Genomic DNA, 19233 nt, shown 5'->3' with positions numbered 1-19233 from the left:
CACATCAAATACAGAATCATTAAAGGACACATACAGACAGAGATCTTCACAATGACACATAAAATAAGCAACTATGACTGTTAAAAATGTAGTAAATGCTTCATTGCTGGAGATGTTTATATGACTTGAATGTCCACAATAGAGACCTAGCTAAGTTTTAATTATTTGTATGATGAGGATGCTGGCATCCACTCAAATGAGATTCACACATTTAAGAAATTCAATTCTGATCTGGGATCCATTTATTTAATTGGTGGTACAGGACAAAATTATTTCATTTTTACTTCAGAGGAAAAGTCAACATTTCTGCATTTTTCTACCCATTCTGATGACCTTATTGGGCCTGAGAGTGGTAGAAGAGAAGAACCATCCTCTCTTCTCCATCCACAGTCGTCCTCTGCTAAGAGGATGTTAAGAAAAGCAGATGCTTCTTCTTCAAAGACAAGAAACACAGAAAATCTCTACTGATTACTTATTTGAGAATTTCAGATCAGGCTCATCAACTGAAAAGGATGAGCCAAGGATGAAAGGAGACAGAAAGAGAGAAAAAATAGCAGATCAAAGAGATCATTCATTGTAAGAGAGGCAGGGTGGAACTCAGGGTGGAATGGAAAGGCTCTAATTCTGTGCAGGAACTTTGACATACACAGAAATTTGAGTCAAAGGAGATTTGTTGAAGCTTATTGGTAGAAGCAACTTCCTCGTTGCAGAGATGATGCCACCAATGAGAAACTTTCCTGGCTGGTAATAATTCTGTGGATGCACCTCGTCCCTCTTCAGAGTCAGGAGACATTTGGCTCTGAAACTTCCCAGAACTTCCTGGGACAGCAGAAGAAGCAGAAGCAGCAACATGACTTGTGTTCCTGATGAAGTCTCCAGCCTTGCTTTGAAGACACAAGTAAATGAAGAGGTGGACGAAACCAAAGCCCTCTTCCAAGACAGAAGCTCCAAGGATTTCCTAATCCAGACAGAGTCCAGCCGAGCTTTCACATCTGCAGCCCCTGCATGTCTTAAAATCATTCAAGGTTCTCTTTTTCTCCAGGGCCATTTATGCCCCCAAGATTTTCCAGTGCAAAGAGATCAGCTAACAAGGCTGTGATACGATATATCAAAGTGGAAGATTGTTATGGCTGTGTTTGTGTGATATCTGAAAGCAATCCAAAATGTCTTTTGAGATTTAGCACCAAGAGAATAAATAAATCTCTATGATTTGGATAATGGCAACAAGAAAATACATCATTTCTCTAAACTCTTGAGTGAGTCAACAAGCAGGTGCCCAATGGGTGGAGTCAGAAATGGGGTGAATCTGTGAAAATAAGCCAAGGAAGAAGAAGGAAGAACTTTCTCTCAAACATCCCTTAGAAATTCTCTCGATACATTCCAGTCTCAAGAGAGAATTTTGGGATGAATCTGAATTCATCCCAAAATTCAAAAAGCAAACTTCAAAAACCACTACAGAAATATTTGCAACCAAATAAAAACTGAATGCACCATTTACCACATCAAGCAAGAAGATCTTCTGCACACAAATTCCAATTGTGCTTTTTATAATTTTGTGAACAATAAACTTAAAGAATCAAGATCCATCCCACCACTAAAAGAATGTAACGGCAATGAATGTAACGATGAAACAGTTAAAGCAAACCTCTTTAACACATTCTTTGGCTCAGTCTTTGTTAACAGTGATGGCACATATCCAACATTCCCCAATCATACTAACAATGATTACAACAACTTAACTCATATAGACTTCACAGAAGATAATGTTGAAAAATCTCTTCGCAAACTGAAACCATCTTTATCTGTTGTGCCTGATGGACTATGTGCATACTTCTTAAAAACACTTTCCACTAATATAGCAGAACCCCTAAGCATAATCTTTGATAAAGCTTTCACAACTGGTTCCCTTCCCAAACTTTGGTCTCTAGCCACAGTCATCCCTATCTTCAAAAAAGGAGATCCCAGCCTAGTTGAAAATTACAGACCAATCTCTCTATGCTGCATCACCTGCAAAGTAATGGAATCTATCATCAACCAATCCATTACCCTCCATCTAGAAACAAACAACCTACTCTCTAATAAACAATTTGAAAAAAATTATCATGTAACTTACAACTTCTCCACTGCAAAAACATATGGACTACTAATCTTGATCAAGGCACAGCAATAGATGCAATCTACATTGACTTCTGCAAAGCTTTTGACTCAGTAGTACACGATAAACTTCTCCTAAAACTAAAATCCTACGGCATTTCAGGACCCCTACACAATTGTATATCTGCTTTCCTGTCAAACAGACAACAAGTGGTCAAAATAGGCAATGCTCTATCAAATCCTGTTCCTGTCATGAGTGGTGTTCCTCAAGGCAGTGTTCTTGGACCAACGCTCTTCATACTATACATAAATGATCTCTGTGACCGTATCTCAAGTTATTGCGTTCTCTTTGCTGACGATGTCAAACTATTTAACACCACCAACAATACTACTACCCTTCAAAAAGACCTTGACTTTGTATCCGCTTGGTCTAAAACTTGGCAACTCCAAATCTCAACCAGCAAATGCTCAGTCTTACATATTGGAAAAAAGAACCCTAAGTACAAGCTTAATAGACATTACCTTACAGATGACCCCCACCCTGTTAAAGACCTTGGAGTTTTCATATCAAATGATCTAAGTGCCAAAGCCCACTGTAACTACATAGCAAAAAAGGCTCTAAGAGTTGTAAACCTAATTCTGCATAGCTTCTTTTCCAAAAACTCTACACTATTAACCAGAGCATTCAAAACATTTGCCAGACGCATTCTTGAATACAGCTCACATGTCTGGAACCCATACCACATCTCTGACATTAATACAATTATAATATACTATACTATACTATACTATACTATACTATACTATACTATACTATACTATACTATACTATACTATACTATACTATACTATACTATACTATACTATACTATAATATACTATAATATAATATAATATAACAACAGAGTTGGAAGGGACCTTGGAGGTCTTCTAGTCCAACCCCCTGCCCAGGCAGGAAACCCTACATCACTTCAGACAAATGGTTATCCAACATTTTCTTAAAAATTTCCAGTGTTGGAACATTCAGAACTTCTGCAGGCAAGTGGTTCCACTGATTAATTGTTCTAACTGTCAGGAAATTCTCCTTAGTTCTAAGTTGCTTCTCTCCTTGATTAGTATCCACCCATTGCTTCTTGTTCTATCCTCAGGTGCTTTGGAGAATAGTTTGACTCCCTCTTCTTTGTGGCAACCCCTGAGATATTGGAACACTGCTATCATGTCTCCCCTAGTCCTTCTTTTTATTAAACTAGACATACCCAGTTCCTGCAACCATTCTTCATATGTTTTAGCCTCCAGTCCCTTAATCATCTTTGTTGCTCTTCTCTGCACTCTTTCTAGAGTCTCAGCATCTTTTTTACTGAATGCAGTATTCCAAGTGTGGCCTCACCAAGGCATTATAAAGTGGCACTAACACTTCACATGATCTTGATTCTATCCCTCTGTTTATGCAGCCCAGAACTGTGTTGGCTTTTTTAGCAGCTGCTGCACAGTGCTGGCTCATATCTAAATGGTTATCCACTAGGACTCCAAGATCCCTCTCACAGGTACTACTATTGAGCAAGGTACCAATAGTAGTACCTGTGAGAGGGATTTTGGAGTCCTAGTTGAACGAGTCCAGAAATATTTTACAAGAAGAGTTCTCCGCTCCTCTGTAAACAACAAAATACCTTATTCCACCAGACTTGAAATCCTGGGATTAGAAAACTTAGAACTCCGCCGACTCTGACAAGACCTGTGTTTAACACACAGAATCATCTATTACAATTCCTTCCTGTTAAAGACTATTTCAGCTTCAATCGCAACAATACAAGAGCAAACAATAGATTCAAACTTAATGTTAACCGCTTCAATCTTGATTGCAGAAAATATGACTTCTGTAACAGAGTTTTTATGCTTGGAATACACTACCTGACTCTATGGTCTCTTCTCAAACTCCCAAAATCTTTAACCAAAAACTGTCTACCATTGACCTCACCCCATTCCTAAGAGGACAATAAGGGACGTGCATAAGAGCACAAAAGTACCTACCGTTCCTGTCCTATTGTTTCCTTTCAATATATGTGCTTGTATATAATGTTGTGACTAAATAAATAAATAAATAAATAAATAAATAAATAAATAAATAAATAAATAAATAAATAAATTTATGTGTGCTCCCACAGAGTGGGCCTTCTCAGGGTGCCGTTGACCAAACAATGTTGGTTGGCGGCCCCCAGGGGGAGAGCCTTCTCTGTGGCGGCACTGGCCCTTTGGAATAAGCTGCCTCTGGGGTTGCGCCAACTCCCCGACCTCCGGACCTTCAAATGTGAACTCAAGACTTTATTATTTCATCGTGCGGGACTGGCCTAAGCGTAATTTTAAATTGAAATTTTTAAATGGGCTTTACATCAGTCTATGACCGATTTAGCTTGATCTGGCCTATTAAATATTTGGTTTTAATTTTGTTTTTAAATTTGCTGTTTGTATTTTGTATTTTTAAATATGGCCCTGAGGGCGGTATAGAAATTAAATTATAAATAAATAAATAAATAAATAAATAAATAAATAAATAAATAAATAAATAAGATGGGAATATTATCCAGGCTATCTGGAGGATAAAATTACTGAGATTTCTTCTGATCTGAACAAGGAAGATGAAAGTGCCTGGTACATATGTCTGGTGTTGTGATCTGGGAGGTTGAGCTGGTGAATCCAAAGGAAATGGATAAAGTTCCCTCAGAAATCTGCAAGGTTTGAAGATCTCCAAGGTCCCGTCCAAATAACTCTGGAGTGTCCACCATCAGAAGAATGAGATGGATGAATTTAAGGAGTATTTACGCCCAATCTCACCTCCTTCCCTTAAGCCACATTTATGGAACACTTAAATTTAGATACTCTTAATTATTTAGAAATTCTTTTGTAAAATTCTTCTAGGGCTGTATTTTAGCTCCCCTCTTATTTTATTTCTAAATAATTTGACCCGATATATAATCCAGATTATCCAGATCTTCCAATTATATTGGATAGGGATGGAGGACACTATCTTCCAGTTGCCCTTTGATAATTTTAGCTCAAAATCATTGCCTCAGCTCATGTAAGTGGGACAAATTGAAACAATTTCTATGTTTGGCCTGTTCAAATGTGTTGAGAATGGAAATTCCTCTAACTCACATTTATACATTTCTTCTGGATGTAAGATACTCCTTTGTATTCAAGTTTGGCCTCAGAATGATAATGTAGCATTTGGGGATGAAGATGCAGACCAGCAGACCAGCACTGGAGGCCAAGATGGAGAAGACCTGCACAGCCACCATGTATTTCCCCTTGGTGCTCAGGTAGGTGGGCAGGAAGGAGACCCAGACATTGCAGAAGACCAGCATGCTGAAGGTGATCAGCTTGGCTTCATTGAAGGCTCCAGGGAGATTCCTGGCCAGGAAAGCCACTGTGAAGCAGATGGCAGCCAGGAAGCCCATGTAGCTGAGGGTGATGTAGAACATGAAAACAGAGCCTTCATTGCATTGCAGGATGATCTCCCCAGGCTGGGAGTGAAAATCTGAGTCACGGAATGGGGGAGAAATTCCCAACCAGATGGAGCAGATCATAATTTGGACACTAGAACAAGAAAGGATGATGGAGTTGGCCAAGCTCTTCCCCAGCCATCTCTTTACTCGGTTTCCTGGTTTTGTGGCCAGGAAAGCCAGCACTACTGTGATGGTTTTGGCCAAGAGAGAAGAAACGGCAACTGAGAAGATGATGCTGAAAACTGTTTGTCGGAGAAGGCAGGTGGCTTTCCTTGGTTGACCAATGAAGAGAAAAGGAGACAAGAAGCAAAGCAGGAGGGAGGCCAGGAGGACGTAAGAGAGGTCTCGGTTGTTGGCCTTGACGATGGGTGTTTCTCGGTATTTAATGAATATGATTAAAACAAGGGCTGTGGCTAAGAACAAGAATACGGCAAAAGAGACCAGAATGATTCCCAAATGTTCTTCATAAGAAAGGAAGGTTATAACTTTGGGGATACATTGGATTCTCCCCTCATTTGGATATTTTTCATCTGGACACTTGGTGCATTTTTCTGTATCTGAGTAAACAAAAAAAACCCCAATATATATATTTTAATATTCTGTACTTTCACCTTTCAAGAAATACCTTCTTGGGATAACATTTGTTACTAGCAGCATTTTCCAAGAAGCATTGCTTAAAATCTCTACAGAGAGAAGGTAAAAAGAATCTCATTTTTAAAAAAACCAGATATATTTTTATAGTTTATGAAATTGGAAGAAGTCCTGGAAGCTAAATGATTTTTTATGTAGTTTGCAGAGCCTACATTATTAGAGGTAGATTATAAATCAGTTAATCTTTCTCGACACATTTCCTGGATTTTCTGGCAGTAGAGAAGTTTGTCCAATCTCTTCCAAGGCTCTCCCTCAAGATTCTTCTGCTATTCCTCTAAATAAGAAATTAAGCAATTTGAAGATAATAGCAATCTCAGAAGGAGGGAAGAGTGAGTCAACCTTCAACCAGTGAGGCTGAATCAATCCTGAGCTCATGAGAATCAAACTGCCGAACTGCTAGCAAAAACAAAAAACAATCGAGTTTCAATCTATCTTTTAACTTGTATTTGTATGAAAGTGTTTCAGGTGAATCCACTTCCACAAGTCCTGTCCTTTTCCTTGGGGTCTCCCACCTTCATGAATGGAGATGGTCCCCTCAGGACAAGGAATACAGTCGTAGCAGCAAGCAGGCTCTCCTTCTCGCTTCCTCTTGACAAATCCGGGATGACAACTTTCCACACATTGGGACTGAGGCAGAGACTAAGCAGGAAAAGAAGAAATGTCAAAGAAAATATATTGGGATGAAGGATTCATGAAAATGGATGTAGACATTAACATTAGCCAAATAGTTCCTGGGCTTCACTTAAATAAATACGAAATCCTTGACTCATTCCAAACAGATTAAGGAGAGATAAACACTGGCAGATAGTTCATTTACTCACTCCCCTTTGCTTTTGGCATCTATAACATTGAAATAAAGGATTTTTCTACTTAAGAAAGACTGGAGGGATGGAACTGAAAAGAATTCAGACTTAAGTGACAACCAGTTTGGTTCCTCCTCTTAGTTTTGTTAACATGTATTTCTCCATTCTTCATAGAACTATGATTTTAAAGTACAGTATGATGATCTTGCATGAAATTTTGGAAAAGAAATTATTGTAAAAGAAGTATTAATTTTTTATTATATTAGGTTTATTAAATAAAATAATACTTTAATGAAGAAAGAAACCTCGGACCAGAAGGATCTAGATAGGCTTCTTCTGGAGTATATAAAACATTGCAAACTGGGGTGAGATGAGGTGCAGGAGAGGTCATGAGAACTTGTCCCTCAAAAAGGCATCTTTTCATTTTCAGCAAGTGAGAGAAGAGTAGGAGACTTGTGTCCAGCTCTGTATTTGGGTCTTTTTCTACTACAATTAGAAGACACCAACTTGCATGGAAAGACAAATCTACATTTCTTATTAGTTAAATTTGGATCCTCCTTTTTGCTCAGAGGGACTTAACATAGCTGGCAATAAAGATAAAAAATTGCATTCTAGGTTTTTCAGATGAAGTGCCCTCTTACAAGCCAAAACCCAAATCTAAATAGAATTTTCTTTCAAATTCTCCTTTGTTATTTCCAAAATGAGGAAGAGCTTTTCTTGTTTTGCTGCTTCAGTTTTCCAGGTAATGGGCATTATCTCACATCAAAACAGCCTTCATGGTTTCATGTGATGTATGAACATCTTTGGACCTTCTCAGAGCAACAGAAGGCCTGTTGCTTATCCCAGTGGAGTGAAAAAGAGGCATGGGGAACTCTGGCCAGGTTTGGGCTGCTTCAAAGGATTATAGAACATCAGAGACCTTTCAAGAAAGACATTCCTCAATCTGGACAAGGTGAGGCTTATTTCTCGCATGGACCAACAGGACCTCTAACCAGTCATGACTACATTTCATCTGATTCAGTCCAAACCTTAATGCAGATACTGGTTAAAAGAACCTGAGGCTATTAGGAACACAAATGCCAGCACTTCAATATTTCTAACCTGCTTGATCCATGGTCTCCATCCTAAAGAATAATCACCCAGCATCCAATATTTGACATGACTGAATCAGTTTAAAAGGATATTCCTTATCATTTCATCTGAAGGACACTTTTGTGAATAGTATTGAAGTCCCCACAATCCATCTAACAAAATGTTAAGCTTTCTCTTCTATACATTCCATTCCCAGTGAGGGTCATCCGCCAGGGTGACCAGAATTAACCCACTTGAAATGGGACATAATATTTACAAAAAAAGTGAAAACACAGCAATATTTGACCCACCTTGTTGAGCAGATTTATCCATGAAAGAGCAATTTCGTTGATAACAATTCTCTGTCTTTCAATACTCCCCAGTTTCCTTTTCATCAAATCCCCCTCAGGCGAAATCACCAAGAACTCAATGTCCATATCTGCAGCTATTTCTCCATTATGGTCCATGTAAAGATTCCAGTGGGAAAGATTGTAGAGCTCATTCTTCTCCAGATAGGGATGGAACTAGAATGGAAACATTCAGGAATTTTAAAAGCAGAAACTTTGGCTTGTTATCCCACCTAGTATTTTCATTTGTGATTTTTTTCTTCTAGTTTTTTTTTTTAAATTGTAAACAAGCTTAATACTGAATGGTTTCAGGAACTGGGCACAGCTAGTCTTGTGAAGAGAAGGACCAGGAGAGAGATGATAGCAGTGTTCCAATATTTGAGGGGCTGCTACAGAGAGGAGGGGGTCAAGCTACTTTTCCAAAGCACCTGAAGGCCAGATAAGGAATAGTGGATGGAAAATGAGTAAGGAGAGATTCAACCTGGAAATAAGGATAAGTTTTATGACAGTGAGAGCAATCAGCACATGGAACAGAAGTTGACTTCAGAAGTTGTGGGAGCTTCATCAATGGAAGCTTTTAAGAAGAGACTGGACTGCCATCTGTCAAAAATGGTGTAGGATCTACTTGGGCAGGGTGTTGGACTAAATCAGGGATCAGCAACCTGCGACTCTGGAGCCGCATGTGGCTCTTTCATCCCTCTGCTGTGTCTCCCTGTTGCTCAAAATATGCATAACGACTGCCAATGTGAGACAACTGCCAGCACGCAATTTATTGATCTTTTTGACCCCCAGTAGACCAACCATGGATAAATCCAAGAAAAGAAAAGTTTCGGAAGAAAACAGAACGTTTAATGGTACGTGGGCAGATTCATTTGCTTTCACTGCTGGTGAGACTGGTTTACAGTATACTTAAAATGTGGTGAGAAATTGCAAACAACAAATGTTTAATATCAAACATATATCTGCTAACAGCTCCCAGCAACTAGATTGGCCAAATCTGTTGGCTTTTTGTAGCACAAGGAGGTTGATCTGATTCCCCTCTTTCTCTAATGGAGTCCTTCTCCAGAGGAATTTAGTTTGTTGGATCCTTGTTGGGACTCCATACCTGCCACGGCTGCAGCCTTGGAGCCTCCAGTGTCTCTTGGGCCTCTTTCCTTCTCCTCCAGGATCTGGACGAATATGCAGCCTTCAAAACGTGGGCCAGAGTCATAAAGATAAGGTAAACAGAGTCACTGTTTTCAACCAGTATCCCATTCAAATCATCTTCTGTCTCCACTGGAGTTTTTTGGGTGCATCTTTTCTGGCCTTTGACAGAAAAAACATGCTTAGAAAAAGAACACTGAAAATTCTTGTCTTCATACTGGGAGTCTAAAAAGGAAAAAGATTCAAAAGCACCATCTTTTGGGCTTATATTTTGCATAAATTCAAAGCTCCAAATACTATGGATGTATTTGTGATATCCAAGATGAGTCATTATATAGTTTCCTAAAGTAGTGGTGATCCAGATCTTCTCTCTGATGGGTCCTGACAAAATGTCAAGTGTTAGATGAAAAATATGAAATGTGCTTGAAAGAATGATGTGTTCTGTGAAGTGAACAAAGACGTTGACTTGTTTCCACTGAGAAAAGCTGGAATCCCTGAAGGGTGCTCGATGTCCAGTCATTGCGAATCGTTGTGATATAACAACACAAATTCCATTCCTGAGAAGCAAAGGAGGAAAAGTCCTCAAGAAATTCTCTCCCTCCTCTGTGTCTGGAGCAAGGAGACCAATCAAGGTCCACCTGAAGTGCAAGAGAACTCGGACAATTGCTGAATACTGGAACCCTTCCTTGAGGAGCATCCGGTGGAAAAAAGGGAATTTACTTTTATCACTCAGAGTCTCTGAAACAACTCTATGATTAATCTGGAAAAGCAATGAAGAATGCTGTGTTATATTTTGAGTGAGGTCAACTCCAAAATATGAAATATATATCCAAATATATCCAAATAGATCTTAGGATAGAACATCTTAGAACATTTTAATTGATTGGCCATTGTTTAAAATATTAAACAATATTAAGATGACTTTATATAAAAATGGAAAATGAGAAACAAATTAACTAAAAAGAATAACAATCAAAATGCAAATCATATTTCTTTATCACCCCTACAATTGAATGCAGTTAAACTCACATGTGCAAACTTTAACTGAAGTATATTGTTCTAATAAAGGGCTATATTACATTTAATTTTGGAAGATTGCTACATCTTTCTCTGCTTCTATATCTCAGATTCTTTGTGCAACCATCATTTTACCTTCTTTTCCAGTTGTGCAAGAGACCATAGTTGCTCATATACTTTATCGGTTGTATAAGATGAGAGGCCTTTAGTTGAAATTTTGTCTGTTCTAACAGACACAATTTGGGGAGTCTGTAGTTTCCATAGCTTTCATTTTGCACCATTAACTAGTGATGTTAATTGATGTTGATTAATGTCAGATAAACACTCAAGAAGTAAACAATGTCCCCATCAAGGAACTGCCAAGCAAACAGCTCACAGTAACTAACAGTAAACAGCTGAACCAAAAAACTTCCAAGACCATTTGCACCAGCGCTTACAGGGCAAGTCACTAGAAGATAAAATTGAGAGCATACCTCACACTCCTTACTAGCACTCATGATCTTGACTAGTTTGTGTAATGAAATGTCTGTAAGAAAATAACTATGCTCAGAAAGCTGCAAGAAACCATCACTTCAACACCGAGCTACAAATATTCTCCTTTATCAATTTGATCCCATCCCTCTATTGATGCAGCCTAGGTCTGCATTGGCTGTTTTGGCAGCTGCAACATACTGGTGCCTCATATTTAAGTCATGATCCAGTAGGACACCAAGATTTCTCTCACAATTGCTACTGTTCAGCCAGTTATCAACTATTCTATAACTGTGCGTTTAGTATTTCTTGTCTAGAAATAGGACCTTATTTTCACTCCACTGACAGTTGCATTTCATTGGATATGGCCCAGTGCTTAAGTCTGTCAAGATCCTTCTGAATCTTGAGTCCATCTTCCAAGGTGTTGGTGATTTCCCCCAGCTTGGTATCATCTGCAAATTTGATGAGTTCCCCTTCTTTCCCTTCATCTAGATCATTTGTGAAGATGTTGAAGAGCACTTAGGCTTGAAGGGGTCCTAAGACAGAATTTTGTGATACCACACCGCATTCTTCCCTCCATGTAGGTGCAGTTCCATTGTGGACTACATGCTGAATGTGGTTGGTTAGTCAAAACTCTGTCTAAAGTTTGAGGAACCATCTCATCCCAAAGAGGCGTGCTGCAGAACCCATCAGTCAGGGAATTCTGATTGGCTGATCCAGGAGAAGAATGTTCTCTGCCATTGTTCCTGCCCTCTGGAACATCTTGTCCTCCAGAGTGAGGTCAGTTCCCACTCTCCTGGTCTTCTGCAAGAACCTGAAGACCTGACCTGGTCATTTGGCTTGTGGCCCCAATGGGTGCTTGATTGGAGGTGCTTGATTGATCAATAGCAGATCCCACCTCCAACCCTGCTCATCCTACTCCCTCCTCACCCCATGTTTTAGACTATTACAAGTGTGCTTTTCTCTAGTTTTATCAATTTTAATATTATTAGCTGCTCAGAGTCACTTTGCAGTGAGACAGGTGGCAAACAAGTTTAATAAATAAATGAAAAAAAAAACCCTCAGCAATAAATTATTTGTCAACTACCCTGTTTCCCTGAAAATAAGCCCCCCCCAAAAAAATAAGCCCTCCCTGAAAATATTTAAATGCATGTGCAGCCAGTCTCTGCCCTTTCCTCTGTTTAGGGTTAGGGAGACAGAGCTGGAAATCAGGTAAGATGGCAAGAGGAGCCCCGATTCCTCCATGCACCCCAAAATAATAAGATCTCCTCGAAAATAAGGCCAAGCGCTTATTTCAGGGTTCAAAAAAAATATAATAGAGGGTCTTATTTTTGGGGAAACACGGTATCAACTCTACTCAATAGGAACTTTGCATTTATTTTAGACGCAATAGCTATTTGACCAATGAGACATTAATTGATTGGGTATTTTTATTCCCTTTTTTATATTAAGAAAATATTATTATATTATCTTCCACCCAACTGGATATAGGAGGTATTATTTATACATATGTGTAAATCAACCTGCCAATAGTTGGACTCACAACATGGGGATGTTTTTTCCCATTGCTTCTTGTCCTGCCTTCAGGTACTTTGGAGAATAGTTTGACTCCCTCTTCTTTGTTTTTGAACCCCGGAGATATTGGAACATCGCTATCATGTCTCCCCTAGTTCTTCTTTTCATTAAACTAGACATTCCCTATTCCAGCAACTGCTCTTTATATGTTTTAGCTTCCAGTCCCCTAATCATCCTTGATGCTCTCCTTTGCACTCTTTCTTCTCTGCACTCTTTCTAGAGTTTCAACACCTTTTTTACATCATGGTGACCAAAACTAGATGCAATATTCCAAGTGTGGTCTTACCAAGACCTTATAAAATGGTATTAACACTTTATGCAATCTTGAATCTATTCTTCTGTTAATGTAGCCTAGACATGTGTTGGCTTTTTTGTCACCTGCAGTGCATTGCTGGCTCATATTTAAGTGATTGTCCACTAGGACTCCAAGAACCTTCTCACAGTTACTGCTATTGAGTCAAGTACCACCTATACTATACCTGTGCATTTAGTTATTCTTGCCTAAATGTAGGACCTTATTTTTTTCACCATTAAATTTCATTTTGTTAGATAGTGCCCCATGTTCACATCTGTCAAAATCCTTCTATATGTTAAGCCAATCTTCTGGAGTATTGGTTATTCCTGCTACCTTGGAGTTGTCTGCAAATTTGATGAGGTCCCCATCTATCCCCTCATCCAAATCAATGATAAAGATGTTGAAGAGAACTGGGCCTAAAATAGAACTTTGGGATACCGCACTGCATATTTCCCTTTCCCATAATAACATTCTTTTCTCTGAGAATGACATTCTGCCCTGCACCAGGAGTGGCGTGACTGAGAGGCATCTCCAGTTGGGACAGTGCATTGATTGGACCATGTGATGGACATGTGGGTGCAGGAGAAGGGACTTGAACTTTCCTTAGGGTGGGTAAACTTGGAAGCTTTCAGATTCAGGTTTTCCCAAATGTGCCAATATGAAATCTCTAATAAAATGGAACTTTGAGGAACTTCTAGTCTCGGAGTCTGCTTTTGTTGGGGGTGTTACTTGGAGCCCAGACACTCCCGTTCTAATGTCTATCCCAGTTTTCAGCCATGAAACCTACAATGGACATAGTGAAAAGCAGCTCTTGAATTCCATAGAGAAGATACGGATGGATTTTTCATGCACCCACTACCACCACACTCACATTACTATATAGAGAAACACACAAACACAAACCTGTGGGACTTTGTAGGTGCCTACCAATGTTGACATCTGGATGGAAATCTCCCTGTCAACTGCATCAAGAAGAGCCAAAATGTGGTCCTTCCTTCCACAGCTGTAATTGGGAACATTGGCTTCTCCAGTAGAGAGCATGTCCAGCAAGACTTCTGAAGTGCCAAGTGTATTCAAATAGTTGTCATGGATATTGTAGCCAAGTGTGAGATTGCACAAGAGCTGAATATTCTTGTTGATCTCTTGAATGGTGAAAATAAAGCGTTCTATTCCTTTGGAAGTATAAGATTCACTAGTGTAAAAAATGCTTTGGTTAATACAAGCTTCATCAACAGCAGTATTAAAATATATTTTTTTTACAATTTCATTCTCTTTATCAACACAAAACTATTGAGTCAGTCAATACTGATAAAAACCAAAGGCAAATGATAGCCACCCATCAGCATTTAATATTTGTAAATGTTTGTTTACATTTATATGAGACTCAGGGCGGCTTACAGAAGGCAATAGTCTCATTCTATTTGTACATTTACAAAGTCCACTTATTGCCCCAACAATCTGGGTCCTCATTTTACCTACCTTATAAAGGATGGAAGGCTGAGTCAATTGGACCTGGTGACTAGAATTAACCACTTGAAATGGGACATAATATTTAATATTTGTAAATGTTGAGAAAATGGGAAGCAAATAAGAAACACAAATAGTCTATTATTTATAGCAGCAGTGATTTTTCATCAGCACAGTACCCAGTCTGCAAAACAATTCCTTTTTTAAAAGTACAACCATCCTTAAATGAAGAGGATATTTCATAAGTGACCCAGAAAAGCTGTTCTAAAATCAAGGCATCCTCTATTCCTATAAGGATCAGGCACTGAATATCAACGAGCAATTATAAAAATATGAAAGGTCAAGGTTAAAAATCATTACTTTAAACAAAAGTCAGTATTCAAGTCATGCATTCTAGATTGGACCTAGAGAAGAAAATAATATGGACTTTTTCAGGTATTTTTTTCTGCTCCGTCATTGTATTTGTGTCTCTTCCCCTAAATAAGACAAAAGAGGAAACCCACAGAAATCTGATCAATTAACAAAATTAACCAATTCCTGAAATATAGGAATAAGCAGAATAAAGAGAGAAGAATGAAAGAGTTAGAACTGCAGATGGAAGGCATACAATTTCATCACATTGAATAACTTACAAGTAAGACAGACTAAAAGGAAGCTGTTTGAAAAACAATATTTTCTGGTTTAGTGTTACTGCACTGGTGACTATACCGATGAGATGGTCTCCTGGCCTGTAGTAGCTCCAGGGTCTTTCTCTATCCAGGTGCACCATATTCAGTGGGCACTTCATTCTAAGCTTCCAAGAGACTGTCTGGGATACCAGTAGCATCAAAAACAGAAGCAGGAGGTCCATAATTCATGGAGCTGAATCAATCGCCTGTTTCCAAAGAAGAGTTAGATGATTTCAAAGCACTCTCAGAAAATGGAAGATCCAGGGGCTTTTCTTATTCAAACAGAAACAAATTGAGCTTTATCTGGAAAAGAGGAAAGGTACATTCAGCAGCACAGCCCCTGCCTGTGTCCTACACCTCGTGCAAACCATTCAGCATGAACAGAGGCTTATATCTTTTTCTGATGCAAGAGCCATTCCACGTTGTTTCAGTCTTACATTCTATCAAAGGCAGAAAAGTAGCAGTAGACGTCTCAAAGTCTGGGATTGTGATAATTACTGTGAGTGATAATTTGTGCTCTTCCAGGGCTCCATGTACAGAGGGGCAGCTGGAGAAAAGGATTCTTGTGAAATGTTGCATATACACCCCTGGAGACACCCTTTTACAATGGTTATTATCCTTCTTGTCAGGACATGTCCAGAAAGTGATGCTGGAGGAAGATGCTTCAATACCCTGGGAATTGATTTCTGCTGTCCGTCATTGCGGCAGATGGTCTCCAGAGAACACGAGAGAAGGTTACCCAGAGCTATGCAGTTTGGTGGCAGTCTAGGTTCTTGACACGTAACTCTACTGCTTTATGACACCTTCTGCACCTTTGAACCCTGCCTAATGTTAAGAGCAGGTCCTCTTTGTGATTTTCTTTTCTATGAGATCTCCAGATATTAATCCTAATTTGGATCTGATTTTAAAATTCCTTGTTCCTGAAGTGACATTTCATTTCCATCTGTTCTAGAAGTGTCCTTTTTTGGATGAGAGTTGGCTAAGATGCAGGAAAGTGACAGTCTGTAGAATGTATTCTTGGGTAAACAGGGAGAAATTTATAGAAGGGATAGAAATATTTATTTCCCTTGACTCTCTGTTGTCCTTCAATATTCATGGAAAACGCTGAAATACTTTATATTTTTAAGTTTCATAGTTTATTAAATAAAACATGGATATGAAGTCTGCAGCTGAGCTGGTGGTGGTACTCACAGCGTGGTGGACGGTGAGACCTGATTTCTTGCCAGACACACTGAGAAACTAAATAAAAAATAAAATAAATAAAAATAAATAAACTAAATAAATAAATAAATAAATAAATAAATAAGATGGGAATATTATCCAGGCTATCTGGAGGATAAAATTACTGAGATTTCTTCTGATCTGAACAAGGAAGATGAAAGTGCCTGGTACATATGTCTGGTGTTGTGATCTGGGAGGTTGAGCTGGTGAATCCAAAGGAAATGGATAAAGTTCCCTCAGAAATCTGCAAGGTTTGAAGATCTCCAAGGTCCCGTCCAAATAACTCTGGAGTGTCCACCATCAGAAGAATGAGATGGATGAATTTAAGGAGTATTTACGCCCAATCTCACCTCCTTCCCTTAAGCCACATTTATGGAACACTTAAATTTAGATACTCTTAATTATTTAGAAATTCTTTTGTAAAATTCTTCTAGGGCTGTATTTTAGCTCCCCTCTTATTTTATTTCTAAATAATTTGACCTGATATATAATCCAGATTATCCAGATCTTCCAATTATATTGGATAGGGATGGAGGACACTATCTTCCAGTTGCCCTTTGATTATTTTAGCTCAAAATCATTGCCTCAGCTCATGTAAGTGGGACAAATTGAAACAATTTCTATGTTTGGCCTGTTCAAATGTGTTGAGAATGGAAATTCCTCTAACTCACATTTATACATTTCTTCTGGATGTAAGATACTCCTTTGTATTCAAGTTTGGCCTCAGAATGATAATATAGCATTTGGGGATGAAGATGCAGACCAGCAGACCAGCACTGGAGGCCAAGATGGAGAAGACCTGCACAGCCACCATGTATTTCCCCTTGGTGCTCAGGTAGGTGGGCAGGAAGGAGACCCAGACATTGCAGAAGACCAGCATGCTGAAGGTGATCAGCTTGGCTTCATTGAAGGCTCCAGGGAGATTCCTGGCCAGGAAAGCCACTGTGAAGCAGATGGCAGCCAGGAAGCCCATGTAGCTGAGGGTGATGTAGAACATGAAAACAGAGCCTTCATTGCATTGCAGGATGATCTCCCCAGGCTGAGAGTGAAAATCTGAGTCACGGAATGGGGGAGAAATTCCCAACCAGATGGAGCAGATCATAATTTGGACACTAGAACAAGAAAGGATGATGGAGTTGGCCAAGCTCTTCCCCAGCCATCTCTTTACTCTGTTTCCTGGTTTTGTGGCCAGGAAAGCCAGCACTACTGTGATGGTTTTGGCCAAGAGAGAAGAAACGGCAACTGAGAAGATGATGCTGAAAACTGTTTGTCGGAGAAGGCAGGTGGCTTTCCTTGGTTGACCAATGAAGAGGAAAGGAGACAAGAAGCAAAGCAGGAGGGAGGCCAGGAGGACGTAAGAGAGGTCTCGGTTGTTGGCCTTGACGATGGGAGTTTCCTGATGTTGAAGGAATATGATTAAAATAAGGCCTGTGGCTAAGAACAAGAATACGGCAAAAGAGACCAGAATGATTCCCAAATGTTCTTCATAAGAAAGAAAGGTTATAACTTTGGGGATACATTGGATTCTCCCCTCATTTGGATATTTTTCATCTGGACACTTGGTGCATTTTTCTGTATCTGAGTAAACAAAAAAAAACCCAATATATATATTTTAATATTCTGTACTTTCACCTTTCAAGAAATACCTTCTTGGGATAACATTTGTTACTAGCAGCATTTTCCAAGAAGCATTGCTTAAAATCTCTACAGAGAGAAGGTAAAAAGAATCTCATTTTTAAAAAAACCAGATATATTTTTATAGTTTATGAAATTGGAAGAAGTCCTGGAAGCTAAATGATTTTTTATGTAGTTTGCAGAGCCTACATTATTAGAGGTAGATTATAAATCAGTTAATCTTTCTCGACACATTTCCTGGATTTTCTGGCAGTAGAGAAGTTTGTCCAATCTCTTCCAAGGCTCTCCCTCAAGATTCTTCTGCTATTCCTCTAAATAAGAAATTAAGCAATTTGAAGATAATAGCAATCTCAGAAGGAGGGAAGAGTGAGTCAACCTTCAACCAGTGAGGCTGAATCAATCCTGAGCTCATGAGAATCAAACTGCCGAACTGCTAGCAAAAACAAAAACAATTGAGTTTCAATCTATCTTTAACTTGTATTTGTATGAAAGTGTTTCAGGTGAATCCACTTCCACAAGTCCTGTCCTTTTCCTTGGTCTCCCACCTTCATGAATGGAGATGGTCCCTCAGGACAAGGAATACAGTCGTAGCAAGCAGGCTCTCCTTCTCGCTTCCTCTTGACAAATCTGGGATGACAACTTTCCACACATTGGGACTGAGGCAGAGACTAAGCAGGAAAAGAAGAAATGTCAAAGAAAATATATTGGGATGAAGGATTCATGAAAATGGATGTAGACATTAACATTAGCCAAATAGTTCCTGGGCTTCACTTAAATAAATACGAAATCCTTGACTCATTCCAAACAGATTAAGGAGAGATAAACACTGGCAGATAGTTCATTTACTCACTCCCCTTTGCTTTTGGCATCTATAACATTGAAATAAAGGATTTTTCTACTTAAGAAAGACTGGAGGGATGGAACTGAAAAGAATTCAGACTTAAGTGACAACCAGTTTGGTTCCTCCTCTTAGTTTTGTTAACATGTATTTCTCCATTCTTCATAGAACTATGATTTTAAAGTACAGTATGATGATCTTGCATGAAATTTTGGAAAAGAAATTATTGTAAAAGAAGTATTAATTTTTTATTATATTAGGTTTATTAAATAAAATAATACTTTAATGAAGAAAGAAACCTCGGACCAGAAGGATCTAGATAGGCTTCTTCTGGAGTATATAAAACATTGCAAAACTGCTTCCCTTTGAAAGGAGCCCAAAACTATCCCCCAATTAAGATATAAAAGGGGAAAAAATCCTTTAAAATGAGGGCTTTC

General features: G+C 38.9%; 2 protein-coding genes across 2 annotated transcripts; both read right to left on the bottom strand.

Moving 5' to 3' along the window:
- Positions 1-618: 618 nt before the first annotated feature.
- On the bottom strand, positions 619-15802 carry LOC131190424 (vomeronasal type-2 receptor 26-like). Its single transcript, XM_058167746.1, has 7 exons — positions 15774-15802; positions 13871-14159; positions 9572-10369; positions 8431-8643; positions 6758-6884; positions 5405-6007; positions 619-884 (listed from the first exon to the last, which is right to left on the bottom strand). Exons 1-7 carry the CDS (start codon positions 15800-15802, stop codon positions 619-621), a joined length of 2325 nt encoding a protein of 774 aa, XP_058023729.1.
- Positions 15803-15989: 187 nt separating this feature from the next.
- LOC131190423 (vomeronasal type-2 receptor 26-like) lies at positions 15990-17985 on the bottom strand. Its single transcript, XM_058167744.1, has 3 exons — positions 17970-17985; positions 17155-17757; positions 15990-16081 (listed from the first exon to the last, which is right to left on the bottom strand). The coding sequence occupies exons 1-3, from the start codon at positions 17983-17985 to the stop codon at positions 15990-15992; spliced, it is 711 nt and encodes a 236-aa protein (XP_058023727.1).
- Between the last annotated feature and the right edge of the window lie 1248 nt (positions 17986-19233).

The sequence above is a fragment of the Ahaetulla prasina genome, chromosome 2 (genome assembly GCF_028640845.1).
Source record: "Ahaetulla prasina isolate Xishuangbanna chromosome 2, ASM2864084v1, whole genome shotgun sequence".
Taxonomy (NCBI): domain Eukaryota; kingdom Metazoa; phylum Chordata; class Lepidosauria; order Squamata; family Colubridae; genus Ahaetulla; species Ahaetulla prasina.
The sequence above is the reverse complement of the archived record's forward strand: the minus strand, read 5'-3'. Positions and strand labels throughout refer to the sequence as shown.

Bases quoted from the DNA above. Each gene is read 5' to 3' on its own strand.
- LOC131190424 (XM_058167746.1), bottom strand. From the start codon at position 15,802: ATGACGGACAGCAGAAATCAATTCCCAGG. The intron at 8,644-9,571 runs GTATGGAGTCCC...TTTCCATTCTAG, and splicing joins CAAGGCTGCAGCCGTGGCAG to TTCCATCCCTATCTGGAGAA. The intron at 6,008-6,757 runs GTGGGAGACCCC...TCTTGTTCTTAG, and splicing joins GACCATCTCCATTCATGAAG to CCACAGCCCTTGTTTTAATC.
- LOC131190423 (XM_058167744.1), bottom strand. The intron at 16,082-17,154 runs GCACCAAGGGGA...CCTGCATCTTAG, and splicing joins CTTCCTGCCCACCTACCTGA to CCAACTCTCATCCAAAAAAG.